Genomic DNA, 22,440 nt, shown 5'->3' with positions numbered 1-22,440 from the left:
GATAATTCCACTCAAAAGTCTCAATTCTTCACTATTGATATCTAGACATTAGCTTTGAGAGGTTCTCAGTCTAGAGCCTGAAGTCTAGTGTCTTAATTCAAACAAAGCCCTCCTACACACACACACACACACACACACACACACACACACAAGTGATGTTTCCCTTAAAAACGAATTTTTAGACAATTGACTTTGTTGTTTCATTTCGCCAGCTGTACTTTCTCTGAAGAGTTGAATTTACTGAGCACGAATCCCCAGGGAGAAATGGCTAATTAAGGCACAGGCTTCCTAGCCAGCTGTTGCATGCAGAGAGAGGTAGTTTGTGTTTAAATATCCAGGCTGTAAAGGGGAGGTGAGGCAGCAGAAGGCCTCTGCAAGCTGCCAGGAGGTATTTCCTGTTGAATGGCACTGGAGGCAGGGACTGACACAGCGCAATCTGTAAGTAACAGGACAGTGGACTCCTCTAAATCATGTCAAGGAAGCTCTGGGCAGCACTGTAACCATGGATTCAAGTACACTATGGCATTGAAGGTGCCACTTAGATATCCAGCAGGTATCTCCTCCATACCTTCCTCTGTTGTGCTTGCTTTCAAGATATCGTTAAAATGACTCACAATTAATACCTACTCTGAAGAGTTATTGCGGGGATTAAATAGCAGTGCATCCAACAGAGAGCATAATTAATGTGACTTTTATCTATTCCTATATAAATACAAATATAATCAGACTGTGCGTACTGTTTTAGAAATATTCTTTAATATTGTATTGTGGAATCTTTCCATATAGTTATATACTAGCAGATAAATTGTATTAGATGATAACTTGTTCGCATCTTTCCTATGTTTGAATATTAACATTGATTTTAATGTTTTACTGGGTTTTTTTTTTTTTTTGAAGGCTATGATGAATTACTTACTACTGAATCTTGGGGCCTCAACTATTGCCTTGGGTAATTGCTCATTCTACGTGTATGCATATTTTTTAAGGCTTCACATATACGCTGCCAGATTGTCAAAGGTGCTGCAGATCTTGGTACACATGACACCCCTGGCCAAGCTCCTAGAATGCAGAGGGACTTGCTTCTGGTTGAGCATCCTCTGGGATGGCAACATCCAGATCCACACATAGTATTAGGGAGTCTAAAAATCATAAAATCAAACCCTGGTATGGCATTTAGCACCACTTTGTGCCCAGTCATGGAACTAGATGTCTGGCTTCTGAAAATTGGTATTTGCTGAATGTCTGTTATATGGTGTGTGAGGCTAGAGCCTACAATACTGGGTTGTTTGTTTTTCTTTCTCAAAATCTAATGAGATATCTGCAGAATAGATACTGATATTGTTATTCTGCTTTGGGGAACAGAGAGATTAGGTGACTTGCTAAAGCCCACATGGTAAAGAATGGTTGCCTAATTCTTTCTATGTGATTGACCTAACACAGCTGTACCAAGAAGCTTCATCTCTTGCCCCAGATCACAAATGCTGGTATTAATAAGGAGGACACTAATATCATGGCAAGCACATTGACTTTGCACTCTCCCAGTTAGAAAAGTAACACCTCCGTCCTTCTTTCAATTGAAAGCATATCAGAGAGAGGAAGGGGAGTTGGAACAGAGGTGGGTAGCCCATGGTAGGTGACTTCAGCTTTGTTCTCTGGTAAGCCAAAGATTTAAGATGGGGAGGGTAGAAAGGAGAATGAAGAGACTGTGGAAAAAATATAGCATTTTCCAAGGGATGAGTATAGGGGGAAAATGCCTATAAACAGATTTAAGAAACTTATTCACCTCAGAACCACAAGCAAGGTTCTGGGGTCATTGGGTGGTTAGCCAAGTGCCCTGTAAAGCTCAGAACTGCACACCATATAGCTCTATGTTAGGAGCAGTAGTGAGAAGCTAATAAGTTAGAGCAGATATTTAAATCGTAATATCGTCTAAAAATAAAAGTGGCCTCTAAATTGAAATTGTTTCTGCCACAAACAGCTCACTCCCTTGCAGGTTTTTATTGTATCCATATGTTCAGGTCAAACACCTGTGTGTGCTTTGTGGCCTGTTTATAGAGGGAATAATTGGGAACAGGGATTGGTTTTCTGTTTCGGTTTATGATTCTTCAGAGAATCCTTGGCACGTCTAGTCATGACTATCACTGTCCTTTCTGCCAGTCCTCAAGTGAGACTAGTGGGGTCATTTCTCAAGTCCTGTCATCTTCTGACATGGGAGCTTAATGAAACATGCTGTATCCGTGGTAGCTTCTATCCAGGCTCTTGAGTGCTCTGCAAATGAGTTCTCCCTACATGCATGGAGAGTACACCTTGGGTTTTGTTTTTTTTTTTTTGTTTTTGTTTTTGTTTTTTTTTCTGAAATTGTATAACTGTCTTCCATGAGTGTCAATGTACAAATACTCTCTTACCCTAAGAGGCCATAATCCTTACTGAAGAGTTATTAATTATACACATACCTAGTGTTTGTATTCCAGCTTTCCCCAGGGAGCTCAAAGCACTTTGCAAATATGAATTGCAAACAATAAATAATGACTTTGACTTCTAAGAAACCTATTTCTGAGGGTTTAAGTCAATGCCTCTCTGAGCATTCTCATAAGAGTGAAGCCCTCCCTTCCGTAGGGCAAGAAATCACTTCCTGTCTTCTGTAAGAAAGAGCAGTGGATTAATTTTACCAAAGTGGAACTGGGATATGTGAGGGGACACTTTGTAATGATGTTTTAAAAACCAGATACATGACAGCAAGTGGCTTTTGGAAAGAAAACACTGGTTTACGCTAATATTGGGCCATCAGAAATTTTCATTAATCAACAATAATGATAAGGGGAGGGGGCATGTAGGCGTGTACAAAGCATGGACTACAATTTGACAATCCCAAGTTAAGTACTGGCTCTGGACACCCGAGTGACTAAATCTCCTCGTTGGCTAAAAGAACTCATTTCTTGCCCAACTGATGGGAGTTATCCAAAATGAAATATGTGCAGTTAAGATGGGCCTATTTAGTTCACAGCGTGCTCTATTTTGAGTCCCTCACCCAGGGAAAGCAGCAGAAAAATTATTTGGGCCATGTTTGGGTTTAGCACAGAATCCAACTGCAATTGAATTAGTATGTAGCAAATGTGATATTTTAGGAACAGTTTTGTTTGCAAAATAGTAAATAAGTAAGAACCACTGGTTGCTTTCTATATAAACCTGCTTCTCCTAGGAAATAATCTGTTCTGAAATTTCCCTTTCACAAAGCAGAAATTTGAACTTGAGATGAGGATCAAATCTTTCAGAATTCTTTGAGGCTGCTGCCTACCCAGCAATTTGTACACATTCAATTGATATCAATTGGTAATGAGACCAGCTCTCCAGGTGGCTGTTTCAGAGCTCACCACCACTCTTGCTTCTTCCCAATTCCCTGTTGTGTAAATGGAGCTCTTAAATATGGAGCTGCATTAATAGAGCTCTTTGAAGAATCATTTTGCAACAACAAAAATGATGACACAGTATCAAGCCAAGCCAACTAAAATGATGATGATGATGATGATGATGATGATGATGATGATGATTCACCCTTTATCCTGATTCCATAAGGAATTCTTGCAAAACAGCTTCAGGAATTACATAATAATCAAAATAATAATTATGACACAAGCTCACATTTATGAATGTCATGTTGCAGATACTTTAAAAGTACTAAATATGGCTTGAATTCACAGAATTTCATGAAGTAAATGTTATAATTGTACTCATTTTGCACCACAGGAAGCGAGGTACTGGGAGTCCATTTGATTTACCCAGGGCCTCACCGATAATATAGAGAGATATTGGGATCTGATCCTGGAAGACTAGCTAATAATAACTATTACTCTGCCCTGCCTCTCAGAAAACATGTTGACAGGCACACAGGCTCAGGATTTGAACTGGGCCACCATGTCATGGAATTCTACAATGATTCTGTCATTGGAAAGGGTAGAGTGTCTTATGAAAGAATACATCTTTTGTTCCCATGCATTATAACCAGACTTTGAACTGGACAGCAATATTCCCAACTTAGGATAAGGCAGTATCTTATCACACATGGCTGACTGAATCTAATTGGGTTATAGTCAACACAACCTCCCTGTCAATGGCTCTTAGCTGTTTATTTCCAGCCAATGCTTTTCTCCAATATTCCAGTTCCAATATTTCTTGCTGTTTGTTGCCATTTTTTCCTTTATATCTTTAATACATCACATAAATTTTAGTAGTTAAAACCTACTTTTTGTTCCATTTTAAGACTTGTCTTTTTTTCTTTCCATATTGCCAGTATTATTAAAGCTATCAATTAATTCCTTAATTCATTAGATGACTATTAATGAACTACTATATACCAGATGCCTTTGATAAGTACTGAAGATCCAGAAGTTGAGTGAAATAGAGAGGACCTCTGTCCTCTTGGATCTTGCATTCCTTTGGAAGAGTCACATATTAATACACTAAGAGAAATAGAATTACAAACTGTGAAGTTTCCTAAGAGAAGATGCAGCATATTATGAGAGCTCCTATCAAAACTGGGGGAGGGGTGAAAAGAGGGCATTCCTGGGGGGAGAGATGGTTCTCCTCCAGTAGGAAGGGTGGATGGGGCCCCCTGGATGGATGGGGTGGATTCCTGTAGAGGAGATACTGGCAGCAGGCACTTTCTTAAGAGGGCAGACAATGTGTGGAGTTGCTGACAGATGGTTCATCTGCCCACAGAGAATGGAGAGTGATATGAGAGGGGTCAGCTGGACACAGCACCGTCAGGCCCAGAACCTTATGGTCATGCTTCTTCTCTTTGTCTTCCATTAAATCCTGCTGATTTCAGTGTTACCTTCTGAAAATTATCTTTTCTCTTATCCAGTCTTGCCTTGACTCTGACTATAGGCCTTTAAATTGCTTTCAGGGCTCCCATCTCTAGCCACCCTAAGGCACTAAGGCCTGGAATTTTTCTCTGCAATTTTTCCAAGATATATCCTACAATATTCTTTCCATTAGAAACTTCACTGACTCCTCAACCATTGCAGTATAGGCCCTGACTTATGAGACAGTGTATACAGACCCTTAGCATCTGGAATAGCCTGCTTTTACATGACGAACTCAACTTCTTGTCAGAAAGTTTCTTGCTTTAACACTCTTCTCTAAACTAGAATGTATTGTCAACCATTGTAGAAGTGTTTGGGGAGCTCTGGAGCTCTTTACTAAATATTGGAAAACACAAATGTGATTATTTTATTTTTCAATCAAGAAAAGCACACTGGTCTCTTTTTCAGTGTTTCCATAAGTGAACAAATATACTGATGTCTTGAAAAAATAACATTAGCTTTCTTTGTATGTACAGGTTTTCTGAAATGCATTCATTCTTTCATTTGGTAGGTATTTCAGCAGCTCTTACTGTGACATAAGAATGGTGGAGGAAAAACTTTAAAGGATGTGAACCTCTTTTGCATGGAATATAAGACTACAGGAGGGCTTTGGGGAGATATAGCTAAAAGGTTGAGATAAGATTAGGTGATATAAGTATCTGGACCTGATTATGTTGACAGGTATGGAGGGTTCTTCACAGTGAGGTAAAGCTGTCAGGAATGATGAAGGAAGGTAAATTTGATATTAATACAGGGGAAAGTGCTAGAGAAAAGGTGGTCAGTAGGTCATGTATGGCTCAGGCATTGTAGAATATTGGAGGAATGTCCTTGAATAAAGGGCCACCTTTCCACCCGTTACATGCTCCCATCAAGGCTGGGACATTTCCTTTAGGAACTGTTTTATTCATAAATTTAGGTTTACTTTCCATCCTCACTGGGAGGTATAAGCTCCATGAGAGGAGAATCCTTGGCTGTCCAGTCCTAGTGCCCAGCAAAAAATAGATAAATGAATGAATGAATGAATGAATGAATGAATACATACATACATACATACATACCTAAATAAATAATAAAAAAATTTGCAAAGTAGCAGAGTAGGCAGTCAATAGGCAAAAATGTGGAGGCTTAACTACACAGCCTCAGATGTTTTTTTTTTTTCCTCCAAGGACTATTATTAATATTTACTCCTATTTTTTTTTCTCTCATAGGACTACGATAGAACCTTCATTATCTCAGTAGAGGGCAAAGACTCGTATCTTTTCTCTTCAGTGCATATATAATGTGTATATATTTTTTTGATAGATTAACCTGAGTAGTTGAGCAAGGGTATGCCATATGTGTAAGCATACGTGAGTGAGAGGGTTTGCGTATGTTACTATGGGGAGAGATGTCTTTATCATTATTTCATTTCTGTTATACTTCATATTTAGAAAAAAAGGGGTTGAGGAGAAAAAAAGTATTCTGCGCTGCTATTCTAGTCTCTTCTCTCCATTCTGTCTCGAATCAGGAGGTGAGAACCTTCTCCAGCTTACCTACCTCAAATCCATGGTGGCAAGGAAATACAGTAGAAAGGCCTTGGCTTCAAAGCCTTGTATTGCAACTGAGACTTAAGGTACATTTTTAACTTCCCTGAGATTTCTCATTTGTAACAAAAATAATGACTATTCCAAACTGTCATGTCATAGGCTCTGACCCAGGGAAGTGGCCGGTTCCTCTTAGGGATGGGGCAGGAATCTTGGGAAAGGGTTTTGGGGAGGAGCCAGAAACAAGATCTTCAAGCCTGGATGAAGATCCCCACGAGGGACATCCCCAAATGCAAGTGAAGCGCCCCACATAAATGCACAAGAGCTTTCACAAGGAGTGTCCCAGGATAGGCACTTGGTTAACTTCTTATTTATCCTCTTCTTTGAGCTCATTTCTCAGACACAAATGACCATCTCCATGGCTAGGGCCCCATGTTTGAATAAGAAAGACTAAGGGATCCCTAAGGGAGAACATCCTGGATGTGGCCTTCACTTCTGAACCGTTGGGAGTCCCCGTTGGAGGACCCCTACCAGGCAGGAAAGGCCTCCATGTGATTGTCTCTGTGCCATTAAACAGGATACTGTGGTTATATCTTGATGACTTTGCATTGTGAAAAGTGCCTGAAGTTATTCAGAGCTAGTTACACTATTTGTTAATGATTTTAGAAAATGGTTTAGGAAATCATCTCTAATTGACCATCATTTATATTTTCATTTATGGAAGTGCCTGAAGCCAGCACTGACTGCTCTGCAATTTCTGTACTTGGCAGGCTGCATGGCACTGACAGGCATCAGGAAAACACAAAAGCCCAGGCATGTGGGTGCTGTTCAGACCATGCTACACCTTTCATTTCTTTAAGTTTTAACGAATCATCATCCTACGCTCAACATTTTTCTTAACATTCCTTCTTCATCATTTCCAAGTGGTGTGCACAGTATTAGATGCCCAGAATACTTTCAGACTTGATTATTCAATGCAGGTTGGCTCAGCTCCCCATCATATGGATGTATTTGTGCTGTGGTCAATCATGCTAGCCCAGTCCCTGGAATGACATCATTAGAAAATGTATCAGAGCTGTCATCTCGAGCAGTGCTTTTGAACCTAGCTTAATAAATAACATTTAGAAAAGGCAAAATTATGATTTGAAGAAATAATGGCTTCATAGAGGTAATGGTTTCCTTAAGGAACAAAAGGTTTACATCTTAAATTCATTATCTTCTGCTTATTCTCCATGGGTACACCTGCATTCCATCTAACCACAGACACGCACACCCTCCTCTTTTTCTTCTCCCTGCTTTTTCCTCTTTTTTCATCTTTTCTTCCCCTTGTCTGCGTGACTAAGTTTTATGTGTTCTTTATGACTCCAATTCGGGGATCATCACCACTAGCAAACATTCTCTGATTTTCCAGTTTTCTTACCTGGACAGATGCATTTCCAGAATTTGTCTTCACTATACCCTGTGCTATACTAGTCTTCGCATGGTCCTGGGTCACTTAGTAGGCTGTTCATGCTTTGTCTTTCTTCTCTGAGCCGGTGTTCATAACACCATTCCTGGAACATCATGGCGTGGCCCTACTGTCTGCTGCACATTGACGGAAGGCCTGCTTATGTGGAGCTCCATACTGGGCACTATGAGAGATGGAAAGAAATATTTATAGCTCCTAGTTAGAGAGAAGTACAAACTCTCAGTGGCATTTTAGCCAATCCAATAACAAGTCACAAATGGTGACCCAAGATTTCTGTGGATTTGATCCTTTTTACTGTCAGTACCTGTTGTTATCAAAATTTTTTTAATATTCAAAAATACATGCACAGCTAACATTAGTTCCAAATAGTGTAAAGTTTTAAGCACCATGATCAAAAGCATCTATATTCAAAAGCAATTGGATCATAAAAAGTGAACATAAAATTTACAAAGCCGCCTCATCCTGAATACTTTAAAGACTAATTACTATGTTGAGTTCTAATGACTATTGCCTTCAAACCCCATAAATCATATACAAATAAGAGGAAAGGGTTTTTTAAATGTAAGTGAACTCTAATTGGGTCTCAGCAGAAAGGAAAATAGATCTTTAGTAGCTCAATGAAATTTCTAAGCACATAAAGCACCAGCCAGTGTTTCCCATGGAGTTTTGTGGTCTGTGCCTTGTACACATGTTGTAAAGACTGAATTTAGAGAACAAACCTGAGCCAGAGGAATCCATTTGGTTTCATTCCTTTATATCATTTGAAAAATAAAAATTAAAAAAATAAGTTATTAATTTTGTCATTCAGTGTATTTTTCTTTTGTTGGAAAGAGGCTGACATCCCATAATGTAGACCATAAGGAAAAAAGGAGTTTGGGCACAGGGCCATGTAAGAGGGCAGTTGGTCTGCCTTTATTCCCAGTAATGGGACTCTTTTGCTATGCAAATGACTTTTGAATTAAAGGTAAGGCAGGTTGTGGAATATTTTGTGCAAACATAAACAGAAGCACTGAAATAGAAGAAGATAATTGTTACTTATTAAGGTGCTTACAATAGGGCTGAAAGAAGCAAACCAGAACCCATCACCGAATAAGCTGGAGGATTTGGTACCTGTTTATGACTTCCTCTGAGAGTTTTCAAGGTTGTTTTTGAATAAGAAATGAATTGAGCCCTAGAAAACCATCATAGCTGAGTAGATCTGGGAATGCTCAACGCATTGCAGTTACTGACTCATGAGAAATTCTCAAATAGCTGAGAATTTTTTTTTTAAGGATAGCTGATTCTTTTCACTTCTAATCTCTCTTCACCTTGCCCAAGATAGTATTAAGAAGAACAACCTTAATGTTTAACTTTGCCATGAAAATCTACTTTATCTTCCATGGGGTTTGCAATTCTTTTAGTATCAATGTCTCCTTTTTCCAAAAAGCTTTAAAATTTAAGATATTTTTTGTTTTAATTTAGGGACATTTCATTAAATTTAGCTTTCAGTTATGCATGCAGTGATTTGAGAACAAGCTCTGGACAATTGAGTTTGGCTTCAGAGTGGCCACAAATTGGTTTTTAATGTTTTATCTGTGAAATATGGCAAGTAGGATTATCATGCAAATATATGCCTTTATCCAAAGGGCTTTATTTTTATATGGTGCGCCCTAAGGAAGAGATGCAAAGTATGGCTGCTACCCTACAGAGAAATTCAGATTACAATTAGATTAAAGGGAAGATCTGTATGAAATGACTGATATCTAAATGTCCAACCAGATTAGACAAACTACATTCTCTTTACATGTAAAATTAGTGTAAAATATTAATGTATATGTCATAATTTTTGAGATATAAAGGTGAAATATGAAAAAAAAGTTTAGACAATCCCTAGAACAAAATAGGCAGGTGATGATATTTTAATACTACTGATTATATGCATAACAATAACATTTCTAGCTGTAACAGTGACTATTGAAATTATCATGATCGACTCTTAAAAATTGATTTCATTAGAAATGTTTAAGCATAAGTGAGATAAAAGAAATATTTTTCATATATCACCAAACTTACCTATCCACTCATTCAGCCTATTAAAAAAAATCAGTGAATATTTAATGCCTTCCCTCCTCCTTATTATATGCTAGACATTTTTTTCTCAACACTGAGAATACCTTGGGAAAAAATACAGATAAATTTCTGTTATCATGGAGCTTATAATTAAATGAATGATGAAAATTACTGAACGAGTTTAAAAATGTATGACTTAAGAAAAGAACAGAATGGTGATAAGTACTGTAAAAACCAGTTATTTGAAAAACCAGACATTTCTACAATGTCTGACTAAAATATCTGTAAGGAATATTTTTACCTAGTGACTCAGAATGAGTTTATGATTTTGTGTGACTGAAACAATATTTCCCGTAAGTATACTGAATCATATTCATATCTTCTGTTCTAGACTCTTCCATTTTATTAACTCTGCCTTTATGCAACTTACATTCTAGTACAGGGAGATAGACAATAAATAATAAATGTAACAATAAGGAAAATGTTACAAGGTTATGAGTTCTGTTGGGGGGGAAGCAGAGTAAAGAGGTCAGGAATATGTATAAGTAAGGTGAAGTTCTCACAGTTTTCAACATGACTATCAGAGAACTCTTTAAGCAGGTGGTATTTGAGCAGAAATTTGGAGGATTTGTGGGATGGGGGATTGTTTGTTGGGGATCCATGTATATATCCAGAGAAGAGCATTCCAGGCAAAGAAAACAGGGAATACAAAGTCTGAGACAGTTGTATGATTGTTGTTTAAGAACTATTAAGAGAAGCATTGTGACTGGACCCCAGTGAGAAGGCAAAATGGAGTAGATGATGAGGAAAAAGAAGTAATGAAAGCCTTAGGACCCTATAATCACAACAAAGGTATCTCCTTCTACTCTGGGTAAGATGGGGAGTTATTAAAGAGCTTTGAGCAGGGGAGTAGTAGATCTGATTGATACTGATTTATATGATTTACACATCTGATTTGTTTATAACAGGATTGTTTTACATGCTCTGGTAAGAATCCTTTATAAGGGGCTAAAGCTAGAAAAGGCATAATTAGGAGGCTATTGAAATAATCTGGGTGAGAAATGCTGGCTGTTTGGATGAGGGTGGCAGTAATAGAACTGGTGGGAGGTAAAGAAATAGTTGGAGTAAGGACATATTTTGGAGTAAGGGTGTATAAAAGTATGCCATACCCTACTGGAAATAGGGTATGAAACAAAGAGACATCAGGGGTGATTCTAAGATTTTTGGTCAATCATCTGGAAGTATAGGCTTACTAGTACTTAAGGTGAGAAGTTATGGAAGGAATGATTTAGAAAAGAGGATCATAAATTCAGGCATATTAATGTTTGAAGTTATTAGGCATTCAGGTAGAGATGTTGAGAAGATAATTGTATAGAGGAGACTGCAGGTATGGGGAGAAGATCAATATGGAGATATAAATTTGGAATTGATCTACATTTAGGTAATGTACTGCTTTCAGTAGTGTCCCTCCAAATTCACCTAAGAACTTCAGAATGTGATTTTATGTAGAAACAGTGTCTTACCACAACTAATTGGTTAAGATAAAGTCATGCTGGATTATAGTGGATCCTAAATCAAATTACTGGTGTCTTTATAAGGAGAAGAGATGTTGATACACAGACTTAGAGACACATGGATACATGCAGAGAGCAGGACATGTGACATGACAGTAGAGGCAGAGATTGAAATGATGCAACTATAAACCAAGGAAAACCAAAGATTGTCAGATCCCAGCAGAAACTAGGAAGAGGCAGGAAAGATTTTCCCCTGTGGAAATGCTGACACTTTGATTTCAAACTTCTAACTTCCAGAATTATGTGTAACAGCAATTCTAGGAAACCAAAAAGATAATAGTGAAACCATAATACTGGATGAGATGGTCAAGAGAGTAAGAGTTGATAGAGAAAAGTCCATAGACTGAGCCCTCGGACTTCAACATCAAGAGGGCAAGGAGAAATAGAGGAACTAGTCATGCAGAAGGATGGGCCAATTAAGAAGGAAGGAAAGCAGGAGAGAGAATGTTCTAGAAGCTAAGCGAAGAATTTTACAGAAAAGAGAGTGACTGTATAGAATGTTAAAGAGACTTAAGATGGGGATTTTGAGTGGAAATTTGGTTTAGCAACTTGAAGGTCATTGATGACTTTACCAATAGAAGTTTTTGGTAGAGACCTAGAGCTAAAATCCTACTGGAAGGATTTTAAAAGTAGATGAAAGAGAGGAATTGGACATAGGAAATATAGATAAAACCTCAGGAGTTTTATCATAGACCAGAAGAGAACAGAGAAATATAGCAATAGCTACGGTTAAGAAGGTTGAAGAGTTTTCTTTTCTTTTCATTTTTCCCCCTTTAAGATAGGAAAAATGCTAATGGAAATGTAATACAGAGGATGAAACAAAAAAATTGTAAAGGAAGGGGGATGTTTCCTGACTGATGTCTTGAAGTACATGAGAAGGATGAAAAGGAATGCATAAAATGATATTAGGTGAGATCGTGGACAGTTTATCAAAGTAAAGAAAAAAAGTAGAACATACGGGTTTAGAAAGTGATAGTTTAGTAAATATGGTAGCAGGAGGTTGTGGGAGTTCTTTTCTGGTTGCTTCAATTTTGTTGGAGGATGGGAGGCATCAGCTGAAAGTTGGGAAGAAGGCAGAGTTGGGGGCCAGAGGACAGAAGAGAAGACATTAAAGAACTGTCTAACCCATCAAGTGCACTGAGACAGAGATGATGCAAGAAAGACCCACTTGAAGTTGTGGACAAATCTGAAGTGGCCTACCAGCAGTATACATGGTTTGTATTGTCTTCTGCCAGCTAAACCTGGCAGGAGTAGAGACTGTGTAGGTTGCATTTTAGTAGTTACAGTTCTGCGAAACAAATATGTCCATTCAGTAAAGAGTGGTCAAGGGAATTAAGACCCTGTGAGAGAGGATGATTTACAGGCAGTTTGAGCTAGGTCAGGAGAAAAAAGAGGATATGAAGGGGTTGAGAAACATCAAGTAGTTGGTGAGATTACTTCTTACACTAGGGATTTGGGGAATCCAGGCGTTAAAAGAAGGGAGCCAGAAAGGGAGGAGGTTGTATTCAGGGAGTGAGACACTTTCCTTGCAGTTATGGAGGGGTTGTAATTATTAGTAATAGCAAATACCAAATTCTGATATTGATTCCATGATGCACTGATCATTCATGACTAGCAGTTTCGGAAAACATTGTTCCATGGAGGTGCCGAGGTAGGTTTGTATGGATATAAAAAGCATGACTGCATGGATCACTTCTGATCCATGAATGAGGAGAGACTTTCTGGCAATGATCTGTATGAGGAGCATTCCAGATGGTGAGAAAACCAAGTGTAAGACTCTAATGCAGGAGTGAACTTGTCACATTGGGGATTATGAAGTAGGTCAATAGTGGTCGGAGCTTAGTGAGCAGGAGCAAATGTGGAATGCAATAAGATCAAAGAGGTGTAGAAGAAGATCAAAAACATCTTGAAGGCCATGGCAAATAATTTGGATTTTATTCTAAGTGCACTTAGGAGTTATTAAAATCTTTTAATCAGTGGAACCAAAATTTCAAGTGTATTTCAACTGCTATGTAGAGAATGGATGAGTATGGGATAAGAGGAGTTAAGACTAGAATCTGGGAGATGACTTCAGATGTGTTGCAATAGTCCACGTGAGAGTTGGTGATGGATTGAATGAGGTTGTGGTGGTTGATCTAGAAAGAATCTTGGAATGCAGAATTTACCTTGTAGAGACCAGATGGCTGCTGATGACTTGGGTATGCATTATGTGTGTAGGGGTACTAGCAAAGGAAACCAACAAAACAAGGAGTTTTGACATAAGCAACCAGTGGATGGGTATTGCTACTGAGGGGGGCAGTGAAGACAGAAGAGAAGTCTAATTGAAAGAAAGAAGGAAAGAAAAAGAAAAAGAAAAGAAGAGAAAAAAAGGAAGGAAGGAAGGAAGGAAGGAAGGAAGGAAGGAAGGAAGGAAGGAAGGAAGAAAGAAAGAAAGAAAGAAAGAAAGAAAGAAAGAAAGAAAGAAAGAAAGAGAAAGAAAAAGAAAGAAAGAAGAAAGAAAGAAAAAGAAAAGAAAAAGAAAGAAAGAAAGAGAAAGAAAGAAAGAAAGAAAAAAAAGAAAGAAGAAAGAAAGAAAGAAAAGAAGAAAGAAAGAAAGAAAGAAAGAAAGAAAGAAAGAAAGAAAGAAAGAAAAAGGAAGGAAGAAAGAATATCTTTAGTACAGGGTCAAATGTCTAAAAGTAGGCATCTATGGTTTTGTCTTTGCTTTCAACTAGGTTATAAAACTCTTAAAAATAGAACTATAATATTGTAACTGTTTATTTAGTATCTGACACACAGTGAGTAATTTTTAGCTTATAATTTTGGTGGAGTGGTAATAAAATTCTCCAGAGTAGATATTTTATTCAACAAATGTCTTCTGGAGACTTACGATAGCAAACCACATGTTATACTTTGTAGACACAAAGATGAATAAGCAGCTATCCCTCCTAGGGGACCTTAAATTCAAGAAAAAAAAAAGACAAGATAAACATGATAAATTGAGTCTGTTACTAAAAGCGAGCACAGTGGTAACATAATACAATAAAAGATTATGTCAGACTTAAGGGTTAGTGAAGACCTGGTTCATATGAGATGGGTTTTAAAGAATGAGGAGGAGGTTGCCAGGCAGATGAGGAGGCAGAGGAAAAGAAAAACACACAGTGGTAAAGAGGAACATTATTTGGGGAGATGCTGAGTGTTCAGGTGTGATTCAGATATGAGTAAGATGTACATGATAAAATTGGAAAGGTAAAAAAATAAATAAATAAATAAATAAATAAATAAATAAATAAATGGCTTTGTACATCAGGCTAAGAAGTTGGAATATATCATGTAGTATTAAGGAGGCTTGGAATCTTTTTAAGTGCGAGAGTCACATGTCCAAATATGTGTTACAATACACTAATGGCAGTGTAGAAGACAGTAGAGTAAGAGGACTGGAAAAGTGGGAACTGGTTAAATAAAATAAAACAAAATGATGTTTTTGAATAATTGAGATGCAAGAATCTTTAAGGCCCAACTTAAGGATTTTAACTGGATATTACTTAGACTTTTTAATTTTCAGTTTCTACTTCATATTTTCCACTCTTATGAGTAGACAGTTGTCAAGAAGGACATGAATAATAAAATTAATGAAATGAAAATCAAAACACCAAGATTCTTAGAATTAGAAGGAATCTGGAAGAGCATGCTACCCAACAGCCCACTAGTACACATGATGGGTGTTTCCTTAAAATAGGCTGGCTTTGGCCAGGTCCCCTTGCCCTACACCTACATATTTCCACCACTATCCTGGTTCAACTCCTCTCAGTACTAAATATGCTACTGCTACAGAGCTATTATTTATATTTAGGTGGTAAAAACCCAAATAATAATAATTGGGCAACAATATTTGGGAATATGCAACAGTCAGAGCCAGAAAGAGAGAGCAAATCAGAAAAACCAGCATTAGCTGTTCTTATATCAGCTGACTCTATTGTGTATTGGTCTCATAGACCAAACATGTTTCTTCTAATCTGGCTTAGATTATTTTATAATCTTATTTTGCATTATGTATTCTGAAATGCCATAAAGGCAATAGGAAGAAAAGGAATTCTAGGAAGTAGAAAGAATTAAAGAGAGAATGGAAAGGATTCTATTTTATCGAAGTTTTCACAATTCAATTACAAAATAGACCTGTGGCTGTTATATTTTCCAGTCTGGCATTGTGGTTTCTGATATCTCTCTCTCTCTCTCTCTCTCTCTCTCTCTCTCACACACACACACACACACACACACACACACATACACGCACACACAGGATTTTGCACCTATACTTAGTCCATATGGACCCAGATGCTATAGTAATAGCATATGTGAATACCTTTTTAAAACTTGAATAATAAACCCTAGAAAATAGTAACGATCAACTAAAAGACAATTTTATCAAATTTTTGCATTTTATGAATCCTATGTTTAATTCTAATTTCTAATATATATTTTTTCAAGGAAGCTTACAGGTTCGCTATCAGCTAAGCAAGGAAGAAACCCAAGTTTTCAATATTGATGCAGAGAACTTTGCCAACAGAAGGATGCACCATTTGAAGATTAACCGGGAAGGAAGAGAGCTTGCTATTCAGGTACCTTACTTCTCTTCTCATTCAGGCAAATGTGCTTTGACTGTTCAGCAAAATTTTCTGAGCTTCTACTCTGATCCATGTATGCATCCAAGTTCCGGGGATATATATTAAGTACACTTGACTCCAGCCTTTGAAGAACTAGACAAAGTGAACTACAGTGTGTTCCCCACTTTCTACCAGCATCAACATCACCTGAGACCTTGCTAGAAATGCAGATTTGTGGGCATTACATCAGATTACTTAATCAAGACATTTTTGCAAGGGAGGTACCAGGTGATCAGAAGCCTAATCAAGTTTGATAATCTTGAAATGGAGTCTAAAAGGAAGACACACAGCTGAAGAGGAAATTATAAGAGACTGGCGAGGGCTAGGGTAGAAATGTGCACAGGTGATATGGGAGCACAGGAGAGGGCACTCAATATTTGTTTCTTGGAGAAAGTTAAGAATAAACTGAGTCTTTAAGGTGAGTAGGAATTGGCTAAGTGAAGAAGAGAGAAAGAAATACTCTGATGGTTAGTCCATGTGAGAAGCAAAGATGTCCAGAAGAGCAGAGCAGGTGGCAGGTACTCTGGAATTCCAGGGGTCTTGGTATAGACAGCAGGGAGCAGGTGAGGGCACATCACAACAGAGAATTGGCAGAGTCCAGATCATCCTATTCAGAATCATGACTTCAAGTGAGCTCTTCATCTGACCAACAATCAGTTCTTATGTGTTTAATCTATTACTCTCTTGATCGCCTGGATGATAATTTTAAACTCCTTCTTTCTCCTTATAGCCCAACAATTACAACCCCATCTTCACTTGTACAAGATGACTTTGTTTTCTTCCTTCTTGTGATAAATGTAGCATTCAGAAGAGAATACCTGCACACTCTCACCACCACATTAACCCACTCACCTGCATTGGTGTCTGGGCAGTCTGTCTCCCTCATGTTGATGAATATGAGCAGGCAGGGCTTCTAGCTAAGGCTGAACACACCAGTTGTAGGCCTGGTCTCATACCCCACTCAAGAACATCACTCCAGCATCTAGATCTTCCCATCCCTTGTCAACATTCCCCAGTTCGGTTGAATGACTTCCTAAAACATAAACACACAAGGATTTCATGCATTAGGAACATAACTACAATACAACGCAACACAATACAACATGATAGAAAACATTCTTTAGGTCAGAGAAGGAAACCTCTCTCTTATGACTTCATATACTGCCCCATTTTCTCTTTCAGTTTATTGCCCACGTACTTGGGAATGTTTATATATTTGGTTTTCCAAATTCCCCTTACTTTTTCTTAAACCTGCACCAATGAAGGATTTGTCACTATGCTGGAGTAAAATTATACTTCTCAAGACACCAGTGATCTTCAAGAATCTAGCAATCCTTTCCTTACTTGTCTTCTCACTGGCATTTGACACAGTGATACCTCTGCTTTTGAGACACATTCTTATTTGACTTGTAGAATACCACTCTCACCTGTTTCTTCTGCATCTCTTTTGTTACCTTCTTGTCATTATCTGAACTAGAGCATCCCAGGACTCATCTTCACATTCCTTTTATTTTGAGTTTATACTCATTCCATGTCTAATGTGATTCAGACTCACATCTTTAAATGCCATGGAATGCTAATTAGTTAATCCCAAAGGTACATCTAACTCCAGTGCATTCTCTGAATTCCAGACCTATCTCTCATTGCCTACATGGTATATCTCTTTGAATGTCTATTGGGCATCTTAAACATTACATATTTTGCACTGAGCTACTGAGAATCTTTCCCCAAACACACCTTATATCCATAATCTTCCACATCTCAGTTAAAGACAGCTCCATTCTTGCAAATTCTCAGTCTAAACACTATGGTGTTATCTCTGATATCACTCTTCTCTCATGTGCAACATCCTGTTGAACTTCTACCCTGCCCCAGCCACCTTCATCTCATCCTTGGATTGTTACAGTTTGAAATTGCATCTTAATCGACAGATCTCTGCTTCACTTTTTGTTCCCCTACAGCCTGTTCTCTACACATTAGCCATAGAGATCCTATTAAAACATAAATCAGGGATGCCTGGGTGGCTCAGCGGCTGAGCATCTGCCTTCGGCCCAGGACGTGATCTTGGAGTCCCAGAATCGAGCCCCACATTGGGCTCCCTGCATGGAGCCTGCTTCTCCCTCTGCCTCTGCCTCTGCCTCTGTCTCTGCCTCTCTCTCTCTCTCTCTCTCTCTCTCTGTCTCTCATGAATAAATAAATAAAATCTTAAAAAAAAAAACATAAATCAGATGGTGGAGCTCTTCCATCTGAACACCTTGATGATTTTCTTTCTCATGTAGAATAAAAGCTAAAGACCTTGCAGAGACTTAGGAGATCTCTATGACCCAGCATCTGCTGCTCCATTCTCATATTACTTCTCATATATCAGTACTTTCTTTGACTCCATTCATGCCACTCTGGCCTTCTTGTTTTCGAGGCTCTTGAATGTACTTGAATATGCTTTGCCTAGAATGCATATATATCCATATATCTACATTCCTAATTGAACTTGCACTTAAAATTTTTATTTATTTATTTATTTGAGAAAGAGCATAAGCAGAGGGAGAGGCAGAGGGAAAAGCAGACTCCCCACTAAGCAGGGAGGCCTATGCTGGAATTGATCCCAGGACCCTGGGATCATGATCTGAGCCCAGGGCTTAACTGATTAGCCACCTAGGTGCCCTGTACTTGCACTTCTCCCCAAGGTTTACTCAAAATGTTATTCTCAATGAGACAATTTTTGATCATCTTGTTTCGTACAGCGACCTAGCCCTTTGACTTCCACCCTACAATGCTTATGCACAATCTAACTTTCAATATAATTTAATTATTTATCTAATTTTTTTTTGTCCTCTCTCTTTCCTCTAGAGGACAGGGATTTTTCTCTATTTTCATTACCATAGAATCCTCACCTTATCAAGCAGTGCCTAACATACAGCAAGTATTCAATTAATATTTATGAAGGAAATGAATGAATTCTAGAGGATTTATTGTACTATGTGGAGGAGATCAAATTCGCCCTGTGAAGAAGTGAAGGGAAACCATTGGATTTTAGGCAGGGGAAGTAGTAGCATGGTTAGATTTTCATTTTCAGGGATTTACTGTGATTACTGCATAGAAATACACATTTGGGAGTGATAAGACATAAGACAGAGGCTGGTCAGAAAGAAATCATGGGGACTTCAATTAGTACAGTGGGGGAACCATGGAGATGAAGATATTAAATGTCATAGAAGCAACATCCACCTTTTGGATATGGGCTATGGGAGAAGTCAACGGTTGTCTACTAGTTTTTTTTCTTGACTGAGTGGGAGTTCAGGAATAATTGTCAAGTGTATGGTACAAAATCAATCCCTGAGTGATTATAATTTAATGAGCTCACCTCTAGAATTTACTCTTGAAATAAGGGCACACATCTTTGGAGAAAGTTTAGGTTGGGGAAAGATTGAGGGAGGAAAGGTATGGGAATGATGACTTCTCAAAATCTCAATGACTTTTGACTGAGGTGCTGATGGGACATGCAGGACGCATTCTAGTAGGCATGCATATGTATGATTCAGTTTTCCTTCTTAATATTTCCTGTATTCTTTTCCATAAATGAAAGACACAAACAGGTCAGGGAGAGAACAATAAGTATTTCCTTCTCTTTTCTATCAAAAGATTTCCAATCAATTTAATACTCAGTGATAAGCACATATTGGTTGAAAAGATATTTCCAAAACACTGAAGGAGCAGAAAAACCTAGAGCCAGAGACTTTTTTTTATATGTAATTTTAAATCAGTTTATTGACACAGTAACACAACACACCTGCCTCCCAGATACCCCCACCCCTCTTATCCTATCTAGATCTCTTCTTCCTCCTGCTTAGAACAAAGTTCAGTAAAAACAGAAAAGGGTAGGCAACTACTACATCTCCAGTCCTACCCTTAGGCTGAAGCAGAGTGTAGGCCTTACTCAGAAGTGGTTAGAGAGGCCGGGTGGGCATCACTCTACTCAACCAACTAGAGGCATGTAGTACTTAAAAACAAATTCCCTTCTAACCCCTAGACCTTGAGCTGCTTTTCCTCCTTCTTTCTTTGTGATGCTATGAAGATCATGGGGACTGAGCCTGCAACCAGCAGCAAGTACTCCTAGCGATGATTTAAGAATTGTAATTTGGTTAGTGTTTCAAGGTACAGGTGCCCCCTAAAATGCTTCAGTGGTGGAGGTGAATTTCATTGTTCCTATTTAAAATGCATTCATGACATTAAACAGATTAAGCCAATTTACCAAAATGCCAACTCAACAAGCTGTAAAGAAGGAGGTGCTAAGCACTTTTGAAACAAAGTAATTACTTTTTTCCTTTGAGAGATGAAGATCCTGAGGTCAAGAGAGGCATCCCTATACGACTTGAGTGTGAATCCCTGTTCAACCACTTACATTATGTGATCTTAGACCACTACTTACTGTTCTAAGCTTCAGTCTACTGCTTTATTAAAGAAGAGGGGGGTGCAAATGCAAACTGAGCTCAGTCAATTTTCATAAAGATTATATGAAAGAACATAGCTAAAAGACCAAGCATGAGGCCTAGCATGTAGGACTTACTGAAAAAAAGGTTTGTCCCATTTTCTTCTTTTTCTATCCCATTTAACAACTTGACAAGAAAACTGGGCATCCTAGATTCTGAGATCAACAAAGCTTCTGTAGGCCAAATTACAAACTAGATATCCAGCAATTACAAAGGACTACGGATAGTACTTCACCCCTTACCACCCCACCAATTATAATTAAAGCAATACTAAACCATAAAATAAGTAAAACAAAAGCAATACTAAACATAAAATAATAAAAGGAAATCTGGCAAAATAGTGTATTTCCTGTTGAAAATCTCAATGATTGCAATAACCCATATTAAAAATGTTTAAAGCCTAAAAATAAAGACCTCTGGTACACCCCTCTTTTGTGTATATATGCTTTTGTTCTATGAATTTGCTAAGTTTTTGTTTTTTTTTTGTTTTTTGTTTTTTTTTTTTCAAATTGGTAATCCAGCGCCTGAACCAGTACTAGCACTCAGGTACCCATGTTCCATGTTGGGGCTCAACCCCATTCCCCAATTTCCATGGTCCAGCCTTCGGTATCCTTTGAGTCATCTTTCTTTCCTCTCCAAACCTTTACAAATACTCATCTTTTTCTAAAAACTCCCCAATTGAGTGGCATTTACTTCCTTCTGTATTTCACTGGTCATCTAATTTAAGTACTAAAGACCAGGTAAGTTCCCACAAAATAGAACAGCAGGATAGGGATAACTCATGTATTTGAACAGTAAGTTCTCCCACATGTAACATGTAAGCATGGACCAATCAAGGTTCAGGAGCAACTTGTATAGGAAGCTGATCCAGTGGACCCTGGGTGGCAGATGACCAGCAGAAGGTAGGGGAATCTCAGCTCAACCTTTAGTTCTAAGAATTCTTTTTTTTTAAGATTTATTTATTTATTTATTCATTCATGAGAAACACAGAGAGACAGAGAGAGGCAGAGACACAGGCATAGGGAGAAGCAGGCTCCATGCAGGGAGCCTGACATAGGACTCGATCCCAGGTCTCCAGGATCAGGCCCTGGGCTGAAGGTGGTGCTAAACTGCTGAGCCACCCGGGCTGCCTGAGCTCTAAGAATTCTTCTACTGTTCTCCACTCTGCAGGAAATTCCCACTCATTTCAGCCTCCTCTCCAATCTGGACAAGAGTGCATGAGAGGAGGCCCCTGCTCCTGCTGGAAGGGGCAGTTTTAGAGAGTAGAAGAGGCAAGAGAGAGCTTTGAAGTAGGGTAGGAAGAAAACTCCTTCAGGGAAAGGATTGAATCTGATCTCTTGAGTTTGGTAAATGGAGACCATGGGGACCAAAAACCCTATGCTGTACCTAAAGATGTAAGGGTTACCAGGCAGTGAGAGGCATCCTGGTAGTGTGACCATCTCTGTCCCCATAGCCCCAAGATAGAAAGTGAATCAATACACTCAACAAACTTGTGTCAGGAGTTACTCTGCCAGTTTCTGTAGTAGATCCTATGGAAAACATATATTGAAAAGATGTCTGAATTCTCAAAGAGGCCATAGTTTAGTAAGGGTGGGAGGGAGAGAGGAGGAAGGAAAAAGAGAGAGGGAAGTAGATCATTATAATGCAACACTTTAAATTCAAACTTACGGGCAGAGAAAAAGCCACCATGAGAATACAAAAGAGTGTCAACTGATCTAACCAAGACATCATAGAAAGCTTCCTGGAGGACGTGGATTCCTAGAACACTTAGAACAGTGTTTGGCGCATAGTAGATTCTTAGATGTTTGCTGATGAGTTTTGTTGAAATCTAGAA

General features: G+C 38.4%; 1 protein-coding gene across 1 annotated transcript in view; it reads left to right on the top strand.

Annotated features, from left to right (window-relative positions):
* The window catches only part of CNTNAP5 (contactin associated protein family member 5), a 796,284-nt gene that overhangs the window by 727,735 nt on the left and 46,109 nt on the right, over positions 1–22,440 (top strand). The window contains exon 20 of the mRNA XM_035702065.2: positions 15,944–16,074. Coding sequence (XP_035557958.1) covers positions 15,944–16,074 — 131 coding nt within the window. The remainder of the gene's footprint in view (positions 1–15,943; positions 16,075–22,440) is intronic.

The sequence above is a fragment of the Canis lupus genome, chromosome 19 (assembly GCF_003254725.2).
Source record: "Canis lupus dingo isolate Sandy chromosome 19, ASM325472v2, whole genome shotgun sequence".
Lineage (NCBI taxonomy): Eukaryota > Metazoa > Chordata > Mammalia > Carnivora > Canidae > Canis > Canis lupus.
This window is presented reverse-complemented; position numbering and strand designations above follow the sequence as displayed.